Consider the following 13,833-nt stretch of genomic DNA (forward strand, 5'->3'; position numbering starts at 1 on the left):
GATACGAAATCAAAAGAAGCTCATCATGGACTGCGTCAAAGCTAGACAACTTGCTCTGGTTGTTGATCGCAAAGTTAGTGTTCTAACTCACGAACATGGTATGTCTACAGTCAAGAGAATAAAGGAAATCAGTGATACCTTCTTTGACGGATTCATTGAAAGATACGATGTCCTCAGTGAACTCTGATTTTTCCTTTAGTTTGCCTAGTAAATCTTCTATTTTTCGGTTTTTGTTTAGAAGAATAACTAGAGGATGGAATATCCATTATTGTGATTACACATAGCTATGTCCAACGTTTTCATCTTCATGTTTTTATATTTATTGGTTTAAATTCTAAATTGTTTGGAAGATGATTTTTGCAGTATTAATCTTTATGGTTTTATATTGCAATATTATTATGTGATATGTGTGTTTGCGTCCGTGAACTTGATTGTCCCATATCTTGTCAAAAGTAAAGTCGTTCATGAATTGATATGCATGTATTATTGAAAGAATGAATGGACTTTTGAAAAATACAAAAGTTAAGCCTATATTGTCAATTATTGATGGAAGTTGGTTAAAATCTTTTGTTTGCAAGGATTATGTCTATTAAATGTCGTTATGCAAATAGTGATGGAAAATAGGATGAATCCTTGTAAATTCCACAGTAATTGATCTTCCCTGATCCATATTTTATGTATTATTGTGTGGCTCCGTAATGTTTCTTATGTTGAGCACAAAACAACCAAGTTGATTATTTTTTTGATTATCCTTGTTGTTGTTCCGTAAGGTACTTTATGTTGAGCATTTTGAACTAAATTAATCATCTTGTTTGGTTATTTAGTTATGACTCCATAAGTCTTCTTATGTTTGAGTGTGTTTAACTTAGTCATTGCTCCATAGACTCTCTTATGTGAGGATGACCAATTAAATTGATTACTTTTGTGGTTAATTTGGTTGTGTATTTCGATTAGATTAATTATGGGTTTACTTGTGATTAATCTAATTGAGCGCTCTTAAGTCTCCATAAGTTTACTTGTGTTGAGCATTTTCGGTTAAATTAATCATGAACTTCTCGTGGTTAATTTAATATTTTGGATTCAAATTCATACTTGTATGTGATTTGTTATGTCCAAAGAAATCCTTCTTTTCTTTCGAAATTAAGGTCGCTCTTGTTGTACCCTTGGGAATGACATACTATGGGGGAGAGTTCTTTTTGAACTTGCACTTAATTGCAAAATCTTTATGGGGAGTGCGGCTGTGGAATATTATAGGGGTTATCTTGTATCTTTAAACTCCTTGATGAATGCATTTAGCTTTGGCTTTATGATTGCATCTAAATAAGATGATGTGTGTTCTTTATTTTGGTCATGAAATGTCTGTTTCGGAAATTTCATTAGGATCCCGTTCTTGTACCTTTGCCAGTTTTTTTAATGACAAAAAGGGTCAGAATTAATATGTAGTTCACACTACAAATACATATGGTTTTCGAATCATTATGTAAGGGGGAGTGGTTTCCATGTGAGATGGAGTATTGACTAAGGGGGAGTGATACATATCACCATAGTATTGTTGTTGAAGTTGTGATACAATTGAACTTTGACGCTGTATAATGATACTATGACACTGTATAACAATGATTGAGAACTATTGTTTTCTTGTTGTTATAGCTACGGATTTTCAACAACGATGATGCTAAACTTACAACCTTTGGGATCATTGGAGTACTTGGAAGTGACGAAGATTTCGAGAAATGCTGAAGATTAGGCATGTGGAATAGGAGCTACAAAAGTTAATTTATTTTTTGTATTCCATATGTATTAATAGTTTTGCCACTAAAATTAACAAAGGGGGAGATTGTTAGAGCATTGCTCGGTCGAACTCTCATGGTTGCAATCTCAAGCATGTTTGTCAATGTTAGTGATCAAAACTATAAGTCTTGATTACTAGCCTATTAGAGCTAAGGTCTCGGATTAGGATAGAAAGTATAGTTGAGCTCAAGACTCCATGGAAATCATCATACAAGACGAAGGACTACTCAAGGAACTGGTGGATCTTCATCGACTAAAAGGTATGTGGAGACTTGAACTTATCTGTCACTCAAAAGTCTATTTACTCTATCTCCTACTCTTGAGACAAAAGTCGTTTTGATATATAGACTTTCATTATACACATTTGTTATTTCGAGCCAAGTTTATCTCGCCTATCTATTTCTCGAAATGTGTGTTGGTATGCTTTCTCTTTAGCCGAATTCATCTTTACCAAGCGACAAAAGTCATGTTATGTTTCAATCACTGTGAAAATTGCTCTGACGAAAAATGGTATGTGAATAACGGCTATATAACGTTCTATGAGAATGTTTCAATGATTGAAATGAGAGTTTAGATTACATAACCATTGGTGGATATAAGCACCTATTCCTTGAACCAAAGTTTGCTAACTTCGTTGATCAAGTGAAGTTGGAAGTGGCGTGAGCCAAGTCGCGAACTTGCGGAACTTCTCGGCCCGAGATTTTCTGTTGGAGTTTGTGTACTCCTTCCATGAGCTTAAGTCCGCGAACTTGAGCAGGTTATATCTAAAGTCGGTTGTTCTTGAACTAATGTTTAAATTAACTAAGGAATGCTTTTGCAAACCGTGGTTATAAAGTTCATGAACCGATTCGAGTGAATCAAACCGATTTTGCTTCAATTGTGTCTTGTGTAGTTACATAAGATTTCCTTGCAATTGAACAACTCTCTAACTAGTTCATTTGAGTCATTTGAACTAGTTATGGTGAAGAAGAATAAGGTTGATATGAGAGTAATCATATGGCTAACCATTTTGTTGACTTGTTGAACCAAAAAATGTTAATGTTTGGGTACGGTTCATAAACCCAAAATTGGACATTTCATTTGTGTGTGAAAAGCTAAGTTTTCGATCTAACGGTTGAGAAACATTAGCTTGAATCTAATCAGGTTTTCATCTAACGGTGAATATTGAATGCTTTGTTACTAAGCTAACATTGATTGCAAACCCTGATTTAAAAGTGTATATAAAGGAGAACTCTAGAAACTGGGAGACCTAATCCCCACACATTCTGTGTGATACTAGTTATGATAAGCTAGAGTCGATTCTCCTTTAACCTTTGGTTTCTTCTTCTAAAACAGGTTAACGACTTAAAGACTTCATTTGGATTGTGAAGCCAGACCGATACTACTTTTATCGTAGTTGTGTGATCTGATCTTGTTGTTTCTATCGTACGAGTACAATAGTAATAATTGGCTTGAGATTGATATCTCCGATAGGCAAGATAGAAAAGTAATCACAAACAAACTTCGTCTCATCGTTTGTGATTCCGCAATATCTTTTTTCGCTGCGTCGATTAAGGTTATTGTGAGGTGATTGATAATACTGAGATGTTCTTCGGGAGTATAAGTCTGGTATTATTGATTGGTTCCTATTCACCTTGATTTATCAAAAGACGGAACAAAACTCGTAGGTATATTCGTGGGAGACGGATTTATCTATTATCGTAGACTTTTCTGTGTGATACATATTTGTTTATTAAAGTCTTCGACTTTGGGTCGTAGTAACTCTTAGTTGTGGGTGAGATCAGCTAAAGGAATCAAGTGCGCAGTATCCTGCTGGGATCAGAGGCGTAGGAGCATAACTGTACCTTGGATCAGTGTGAGATTGATAGGGGTTCAACTACAATCCATACCGAAGTTAGTTTGGAGTAGGCTAGTGTCTGTAGAGGATTAATACAGTGTGTGTTCAATCTGGACTAAATCCCGAGTTTTTCTGCATTTGCGGTTTCCTCGTTAACAAAATTCTGGTGTCTGTGTTATTTCTATTCCATATTATATTTGTTTATATAATTGAAATAATACAGGTAGTGCGTTGTTCAATCAATTGGAATATCCGACCTTTAGGTTGTTGATTTGAATTGATTGACACTTGGATATTGGTCTTTGGTACCATCCAAGTTATCTCTCTTTGATAAAGACTCGCATATTTCTATTTGCTTGAGTAAAGATCAAATTGAGAGATTGAGATATTAACTCTTTGATATACTTTTATCTAGATTGAGTCTGACTATCTAGTTGATTCTCTAAAAAGTATATTAGAGTTTATCCATACAGATTGCTAAGCGAGATATTGGGTGTGCTTGTTAGACCCCTGCTTTTTCAAAACTTTCATTTTAACAGGACTAAGAGAATAAACAGAAAATTAGGGGAATGAGAATTCTCATCCAAACTAACTTACCTGGCCATCCTGGTTTAAATAAGTTGCTTTGAGCCTTTTGGCGAGGTTTTTTGCTCAGACACTGTCCCATGAAATGAGGAATATGAATTAGGGGAAGGAGAATGCTCATCCAAAGTAACTTGTTCATTACCAGATAGATCTATATTTTGATCATTAGCATTATGACTAGATAAATTGTCCTCAAAGTGAGAGATTAGAGCTTGAAGAGACTGGGAGTAAGCTTTTGATGGATGGATTGAATCTGGACCTATGTTAGCCACATTGAAATCATCGAAAGAAACATCCAAGTCTCCTAGAGAAATATAGTATTTTAAAAGATCCATATTCGAACCCATTCCACTTTCCCGACCCATTACAAATTTAATATTGGTAGTATGTTTCTTCCCACTCTCAATTGGCATACAAGCTAAAACAACACTTTCCTCAATGTTGTGACTAGGACCGTGATCTAGTTGTTTGGAAAAGCTAGTTTGACCTTCCTCAAGCCTGATACGCTTTCCTTGTCTTTGGACTATACTCTCTTTCTCAGTAGTTTTGCTAGAATTAACACAAAATATACCTTGAGCATTACAGCCGACTACTGGCACTTGTGAATAAGAAGACAAAGGAATGTTATCTTCACTTTTGTCTCCACCTTGTTCATTAACTAATGATTTTCCTTTTTTGTATATCCACTGAAGTTTGAGCTATGTTGACAGACGAATCTTCTGCATGCGTGGCTATAAAATGATTAACCAACTTATCAACTTCTTGGTTATGATAAATAATAATTTGAGTATTATTAGCTGGACTACTTTTACCTTGTTGAGTGACTGCATGTTGATCTTCTTGTTCGTGTTGATGAATTGAGTTACCAGCCTTAGTTCCTCTTGTATCTGGATGGGTCCATGAGGGTGGATCATAGATGGAAGTAGAAGAGAGATACCCTCTTTGTTGTTGAAGAAGATAAGCAGCAATCGTAGCACATTCAGTCTCCTTGTGATCAATAGTATAACAGTATCCACAGAGATTGAAAGGATGCTTTTCATAGAACAATCTTATCCAAACTTCTTCTCTAGCAGCATTCTTCATCCAGAATCCCCTTCTGAGTGGATCTCGAACATCAATAAGTACTAGGACCTTTTGTACTTTTCCTTTTGGAAGAATACAATCAGGTGGATCAAGTTCCTTAACAGTACCCATTGCAGAAGCTATATCGTCAACTATAGCAGGATTAGCGAAACCCGATTGCATGTTATAAAGCCTCAACCAAAATAGTAGTTTCGTTAAATCCACTGAGGATTTTGGAATTTTGGGGTTCCAAGGTTCCATAACAAGCAGGTCGCCATCTAAAAACCAAGGTCTAAATTTAAGAACGACTTCATATTCATCCTGAGTGTGAAACTTGATAAGAAAGCAGTCATCCTCTTTTTTAATAAAGATATCCTTACTCTTTGTCCAAAGTTTTTAAGTTCCTTATCCAGTTCAGCTACTGTAAATTTTTAGCCGAATAAGGTTTTCCCAAGAAACTAAACTTGAACTGTTCAACCCCCCAAATCAAATCTTCAGTAGAGATTTGAGGTTCTTTCAGCGCTCTTAATCTATCAGTTATAGAAGTAAACTCCATTTTCTTTTGAACTTGATTTACCTCGGAGTCCATTAGAATAAAGTAAGGATGTAAAAATAGAAGATGGGAGAAAATCATGAGGTACAAAGAAATTATAAACAAGTCTGTACCGCAGCAGTGATCCATGAATGTTGTACACCTGTTGAAATACTTCTTACATCTTCTTAATTGAAAAATCAGCACTTTAAAGAGGCGGTTGCTTTGTTTTTCTGCTCTAAAAAAACCCTCAGAATTAATAACTTGTCTGAATCCCTTATAATGATGAAGTAATGAAATTTCAAACAGTATTAAATATGCCAACGCGTGTAGGAAGAGAATCAAAAGTAACTCCATAATCAGGACTTGAAGATAGGGACAATTAGGCAAAACCACTCCAATCGCTCCGCAACCTTCAAACACAGCGGCCAAACCTAGTGAGAATCACACAGATAATTCATTAATATATCAGGAGAGATTGTAAATGAATTAATTTGAGAACTTGATGATTTCCATAACCAAATTCTGCAATTATAATTCAGTTTGAAGGATTGGAGTTTTCCGAGTCATGCCGATTTTATCGCCGAGTTGATCGCCCGATTCATCCAGAGAGTTCTATGCTTCCATAAACTTCAATTCGATCGATCCTAATCATTTAATAGTTAAAACTGTTTCCTCAAAACAGAAACATATATCAAAGTTAGAGAAAATCCTGGCTATGAAGGAATACTTAATCATTAAAAAAGTTCAAAAAAAGGGTGCTCCTTTATATACCCCCTAAAACACTAATCACTAACCATTCCCCCAACTGTTAGTTATGTTAGTTATAATTCTGTTAACAAGAAAATTCTTAATTTTTTTGAAACTTTTTATACGAATACCCCTCTATAAAGTTTGCAGAAAACTGAGGATAAGTTGTAGTCTTGAGTAGCCATTAAGCACTAAACGTTATTTAATTCATCTCAAACTTCTGATCCATGTCCATAAGACTAAAATATTCTATTACGTTTGTGACATTTCAATCACTACTAAAGTCAACAAGTTAATTTAAGGAGTTCAGACTAAAACAGAGTTACGAATTGCTACTGTTCCCTTGTTTAAGATCAGCCAAACAATTATTGATCATTGGATCAAGTTGATGATTACCTTTTGATTCCTTCACCATTCTCTCCGTAGATTTCTTGAAACACAATAATGAAAGGTTGTGTCTAGTAGTAGTTTAGATAATTAGATTCCTTCTTCATTATCTTCTAGCATCCCCTGGTGATTATTATTGTTTTTACGATACATCTGCTTGTACCGTTCATCAATAGCTTGGGCCATATTTCTAAATTTTCAAATAAACCACAAGAACCCTACCTCTGTTTTTTTCTTTTATTTTCTGAATCGTGAATAACCCTAACCTAACCCTAACCCTGTTGGTTGTATTAATATCGATGATGTTGTCGTTGGAGTTGTTGTGAACATTAAACCCAACATATTGATCAAAAACTCTAACAGCCAATGAACCGTTGAAACCGGCTCCAAAAACCATAGGTGGCGTTGATTTGAAGATAGATAATACTGATGGTTCACGGGGGTACACACACTTCATATTTTTGATGGGTAGGAAGATTAACTTAGTGGGTACATGGATAAAGGGGTATCATTAGTATTTTTAGGGGGTACATAAAGGAACGCCCAAAAAAAATCAAATTAAAGAAAAACCTAGCTGATCACTCAAAAGGAGTTTGTAAAGATGCATCAAACTACTTATCCAAAGCCCGTGAAAAACCTTACTTTTTCTGGGAAAGCTAACAATATTGGGAAGCATATCTCTACCGTCTCTACAAGTGCTTTTCCTACAATCAAGAAGAATCAGAAGAAATTTGTCAAGTCAATGGTTTTTGTTCCTCCGAAAGATGGAATGGTCATTAACATGGATTTATTGCTTAATTAAGAAGGATTTCTTTCCTAAATAGATACTGATGATACCAGACTTGAAAAAGGCTTAGAACTGATGAAGAGTTAGTTCTTATCTCATCTCATTCCGAGAATTCTCCACACAACATCTCTAGTGCCAACATAGACACTCAGACAACTCACAGGGTCACAACCAGAGATAAACAATCTTCTAGCACTGAAAGGGAGAATCAGGTACAAACTACTCTTTATACTTTAAAAATCTGCATCAATACTCAGTTGTTAGGCATTATAGTTTTGATAAATACTTAGTTTATTTACTTATTTCTCTTTCAACATCTATTTTGTCTTTTTAATTTTTTTTTGTTTTTTATAAGCTTTTCTTTAGGTATCACTTCATTTTAATCATCGTCACTGGTGTTCTATATCTTTACATTATTGAACCCACGAAGATCATCTCTTGGAATGTTCAAGGGTTCAAATTCTCTGTTACTAGGAATCATCTCAGTGATTTGATAATTGACCAAAATCCTGACATAATTTTCTATGTGAAACCAAAATTAGTCAAGATAAAAATAAACCTCTTCTCAATCAATACAAATATCCTAATAGTGCCTTCATTGAACCAGTAGGTCTTTCTGGTGGTTTAATATTATTATGGAAGAATGTCTTTCAATGTGATATTTTATGCACTGACCACAATATGTTCAATGTTTTAGTTCAAGAAGACCGTAGTAAACCTGAATTTTTACTCACTTGCATGTATGGTCTTACTTGTTACACTAAGAACAAAGAACAATGTAACTACATAAATCAAATTAGTACAACCAATAGTTTTCCATGGATTCTTCTAGGTGACCTTAGTTTTCATTTATTGGATGATAATAGTGGAACCTCTTCCTCTAGTGATGGATGGGTCAACAATATTATCTTCAACAGTGGTCTTGAGGATATTGGGTTTGTCAACAAAGAGTATACTTGGACCAGTAATAATATAGGAACTGGAACTAGGAGATCTAAAAATAGACTTTTCTCTTGGTAATGGAGAGTGGAGTGTTCATTTTCCTAACTCTAAACTCATACATCTTAATCAAGTAGGTAGTGATCATACTCCAATAATGCTTGTAACTGATGCTTCTTTCTCTACTTGTTGGAAACCTTTCAAGTTTTTCTTCACTTGATTAAATGATGAATCATGTGATTCTGTTATATCCAATGCTTGGAAAATTAATGTCCAAGGTTCTCCTGGGATTCAACTGGTTAAGAAATTGCAATCTGCAAGGAAAGAATTATCCATTTGGAACATGCAGCATTTTGGTAACATCAACAAAAATATTGATTACTTGCAACAAGATTTAAGTACTATTCAAACTCAAGCTCCAGAATCAGTTGATCAAGACAAAGTTATCTTTATTAATAAGGAGTTAAATAGTTGGCAAAAAGTTCAAAGTGAATTCTATCAACAAAAGTCTAGAGATCACTTTATCAAGGATATGGAAAATAATACTAAGTACTTTCATATAATAACAAACAGGAAAAAGAAGAGAAACAATATAGACTCTATACAAGATCATAATAATCAATGGCCTCATACTAGAGAGGATATTGCTTCTCATCTCACCCTTCATTTCAAAGATATAAGTAGTTACATCAATCCTACTCTTGAAGAAGGGTTTCTTCAGGTTCTGCCATCAATTATTTCAGTTGAAGATAATATGCTTCTTACAAGAACTCCTTCCAGTCAAGAAGTTTATAACACTCTAAAAAGCATGGAAAATTGGAGTGCTCCAGGTCCAGAAGGGTTTCAAGCTGGTTTTTACAAATGTCAGTGGATTTTAGTTGGTGATGGTATTTGTACGATGGTCTTCAGATTTTTTGAGACTAAACATATAATAAAGCAAATCAACAAAACTTATATATCTCTCATTCATAAGAAGAAGAAATCCATATATGTATCAGATTACAGACCCATTGGGTTATGTAATATTTCGTACAAGATAATCTCCAAAATTTTAGTCAACAGAAATGAAGCCATCAATGGAAAAAATTATCTCCCCTTATCAAGCTGCTTCTGTCTCAGGCAGACTCATTGGTGATAATACAATACTTACTCAGGAAATAATTCATTCCATGAAGAAGAAAATGAATTCAAAGGAAAAGTACATGGGCTCTCCTCTTATACTTCGTCACTAAAAAAAAGAATCCTTTAAGTCTATTGAGGAAATTTTTTGCAATAGATTATCCACTTGGTCTTCTATTTCACCCACTCAAGCAGGTAGAAGCACAGTGATCAAACATGTCCTTAATTCTCTTGTTGTATATCAAATGGGTGCTTTCAAGCTTCCTAATAACCTTATTGATAAGCTTACTTCCATTCAAAGAAAGTTCTTTTGGGGTCATACTTTTAATAGGGAAATGAATCAAAAGAAATGGGTGGTCTTTCTTTTAGGGATCTTGAAGAGATTAATATAGCTTTACTCACTAAGCTAGCATGGAGACTATAAAATAAAAAATATCAACTTTGGGTTCAATTTATGGGTAACAAGTATTTTAAAAATGGAAATATAATTCATCAAGTTATAGAAGCAAAGAACAATTTTTATGTCTGGAATGGAATCACCAAAGGTCTTCAGGTTATACAACGGAATTATTTCTGGAAGTCAACGATGGTAAAAGGACTAAAATATGGATGGAAAAATGGGTCCCTGGAATTGATCATACTCACATTGTAGTTAATAAATTACACAGATTCTATCAAGATGTTGATGAGCTAATCAATCCAGAAACAAATACATGGAATGTAGCTCTTCTTAATCAGTTATTTGATGATGACACTTCAAGAATAATTTAATATTTGTTTATCGATTCCTCAAAAGAAGATGTTCTAATTTGGACTCCGTCCGAAGATGGGAAGTTCAGTGTCAATAGTGCCTATAATCACCTGACTAAATGATCAAGACAAGTGCAAGTTAATGGAAGAGTAATCCACTATTCTGTGTGGAAATCTCTATGGAGCTATAACACTTCCCACAGGATTAAATTATTTGCCCAGAAATGCATTCGAGATATTCATCCTACAAGAAGCAGACTTGCCAACTATAACAACGATATTGAAATTCAATGTGGTGATTGTGGTCAGGGAGAAGAAACCATTGAGTATTTACTGCTAGAATGTAAACATGCCAGAGCAGTCTGGAGGAGGATAAATGTTAACATAGATGCAGTCAGAAGTCAGTGTGTAAATGTTTTTGAATGGGTCACTAGTTAGTTTACTCCTTCACGAGAAAACTCTGATGATAAATGTCTTTACTCTTTGATGATTGGATCCTAGGTAATCTGGAAGGATCGTTGTGATGCAGTTTTTCAGGGAGTATCTCTGAATCCTTTTAATTTTGTTAATAAAATTCATTACCATTTATTGTCCCATCTGCATGAAATTATGTTAATAAAATTCATTACCAGAATTTCAAATTGGTTACCCCTGTTCAAGGCATTACCAAATTTAATGTTGATGCCTCGTTTGATCATGACACTAATCAATTAGGAATTGGTGTTGTTTTTTGGGACCATATAGGTACATGTGGTGGAGTTAGGGGAAGCTACTCAGATGGAATCCTAAGTCCAGAAACAGGAGAGTGCATGGATGTACACGAAGCTCTTATCTGGGTAAAAAAATTGGGTTTATAGAATATTCATGTCGAAGCCGATGCAATGTTAGTCATTCAAGATATCACCGGAGATCCAACAACTATATAATGGGAGAACCGGAACCTATTAAAATAAATTCTATTTCTTAGAATTACCTTTATAGTTTACAATTTTTCCTTCATAAGCAGAGATGATAATCAAGTTGCATATGTTTTAGCCAAATCTATCAGGGAAACAGATAACACAGTTTTTCAATTTGAGAACTTTCCTTCTGCTTTATATAGTCTTTTAGCAAAAGACCAAAACAATTCTCATTCTTAATCAATAAATTTCTTATTTATCCAAAAAAAAAAAAAACTAGCTGCGAAGGAAACCTTAATCATTCAATAGTTAAAAAAAATTCCTTGAAATAGAAACATATATCAGTTTTGGTGACATTCATTCAGTGTTCTTATTTGGGAGGTCAGATTTTATTTATTGTACTAAATACCAACCCAATTAAATACGGAGATACCATGTTTACGACGTTTTGGTCGACTAACCGTGTTAGTTCCTGTCAACAATCGAATGAACTTGTACTTGTTGATATATATGAACGTGTGAGAATATAAAGAGTTAGAAAAATAGGGAAATGAAGCGAGGTGTTAGTTCCTGTTAAAAATGGAATGGAATTGTACTAGTTATTATGATTGGGACTCATAATTCTCTGTATATATATGGTTGGTTTGTACAATCTTATAAAGCTTTTAAGATAATACTCTAGTATGAATAAGGGATGTCTCAATTGTGATGTACAAGAATAGTGTGTGAAAATACGAGGGTACACAAATACACCACAGTCTTTTAAATATTAACCTATAAGTCCGGTATCTTAAGTAATCGTCTATGGACTAAACTTAGGAAAATAACGATCTGAGTTCTTTCGGGGAGCAAACTTAGACAATTCGTTTGATACAAAAGAAAGTGCATCTTGCATATTACGAACTTTGCATCCCATTGCAGTGTCTTTTATTACCATAAAAATATCAATGTTTAGTAACCTTTTTGTGGATCCACTTTCAATGGAGCTCGACGAGTTTTCTTCTTCTTATTGTCTTTGTTCAGCATTGTTGTTCTCTTGACATTAGCAGAAGTTAGTTCTTTGATGGATGCACTTGAAGTTTCTGGTTGAACATGATTCTTTGGCATGACAGGCTTTTCTTCTTTACAAGAAATAGGAGCATCTTTGATATCAGTGGAAGCCTCTGGTTGAGAAGAATTTGTAGCTTCGACAAATTTTACCTCTTTGCTAATATTTGAAGCATCTATTCCCTTATAGTCCAATCCTCTTATATCACGATGATTTTACTTGTTTCTAGCATTGAGGTTAAATTGTTTGAGCTATCAATGCGCTTTTTCGAGTTCAAATTTTCTTCTTCCAACAACATTATTTAATAAAGAGCATTTGCCAAATCAGCCTTAAGGTGTTTTTCTCGAGAGAGAGATATATTCCTTATTTCTCTTCAAAACTTACTTGTGGAGAGTTAATCCTTGCTTCAGATTTATCAAGTTTCTTTTCCAACAAATAGACTTTTTCAAGAGCAGCATCACGATCTTTCTCTAATAATTCCGCTCGAGAAAGACTAGCACTTATTTTGTCTTCAAGACTTCCAAAACCAAAAAATTCTCAAGATATTAACACTAAAGTACCTAATTGGGGTTTTCCTATTTCTAATTAATCACCAAACCATAATTCCGAAAACTCCCTTAGAAAACTTCTATAATTATTCTAGCACATTAACTAATAATATTTTCCAGAGGATATGATTTAATTGCTGGTAACTAAAGCATATATTATGAAAATCACAATTAAATGCTTTTCAATTTTTCGGTATGGGATCACTTTGAGTATCAAGGAATATCTTTGAACAATTAATAATAAGAGTTATGTATGTGTTCAAATAATGTAGACATCAAGAGTTTTCTCAGCAAACCCTAATTCAAAGCTTCACACAAAACATAAAGAGATATGTGAATATTGGAAACTCAATTTTTCTCCTTGGGATCGGTTCTACCATGACTCACAATGTAAGTTGTGATCGGTTATACCATGCTTCCCAAACAAGGTTGTGACCGTTACACCTTGCTTCCCAGAGGTAGCTTGTGATCCATTACACCTTATTTCCCGAGTTAGCTTGTCATCGGTTACACATTGGTTCCCAAAGTAACTTGTACCCAATTACAACTAACTTCTCAAATTAGCTTGTGATCACCTTGCTTCCAAAAGGTAGCTTGTGACCGATTACAACTAACTTCTCAATGTAGCTTGTGACCCGTTACACCATGTTTCACAAAGTAGCTTGTGACCGATTAACACATGCTACACAATATAGACTATGACCGGTATACCTCAAATCTCAACTATTTAAGATAGATTCTACCTTGTCATCTTGTATTGGCCATTCAAATGATACTCAATAAAGAACCTGACCAATCA

General features: G+C 34.4%; 1 protein-coding gene across 1 annotated transcript; it reads left to right on the forward strand.

Moving 5' to 3' along the window:
- Positions 1–9,013: 9,013 nt before the first annotated feature.
- Positions 9,014–12,609, forward strand: LOC113333221. The gene is made up of 2 exons (XM_026579733.1): positions 9,014–9,557; positions 12,551–12,609. The coding sequence occupies exons 1-2, from the start codon at positions 9,014–9,016 to the stop codon at positions 12,607–12,609; spliced, it is 603 nt and encodes a 200-aa protein (XP_026435518.1).
- Positions 12,610–13,833: the final 1,224 nt, after the last annotated feature.

This window comes from Papaver somniferum, unplaced genomic scaffold (assembly GCF_003573695.1).
Source record: "Papaver somniferum cultivar HN1 unplaced genomic scaffold, ASM357369v1 unplaced-scaffold_132, whole genome shotgun sequence".
Classification (NCBI taxonomy): domain Eukaryota; kingdom Viridiplantae; phylum Streptophyta; class Magnoliopsida; order Ranunculales; family Papaveraceae; genus Papaver; species Papaver somniferum.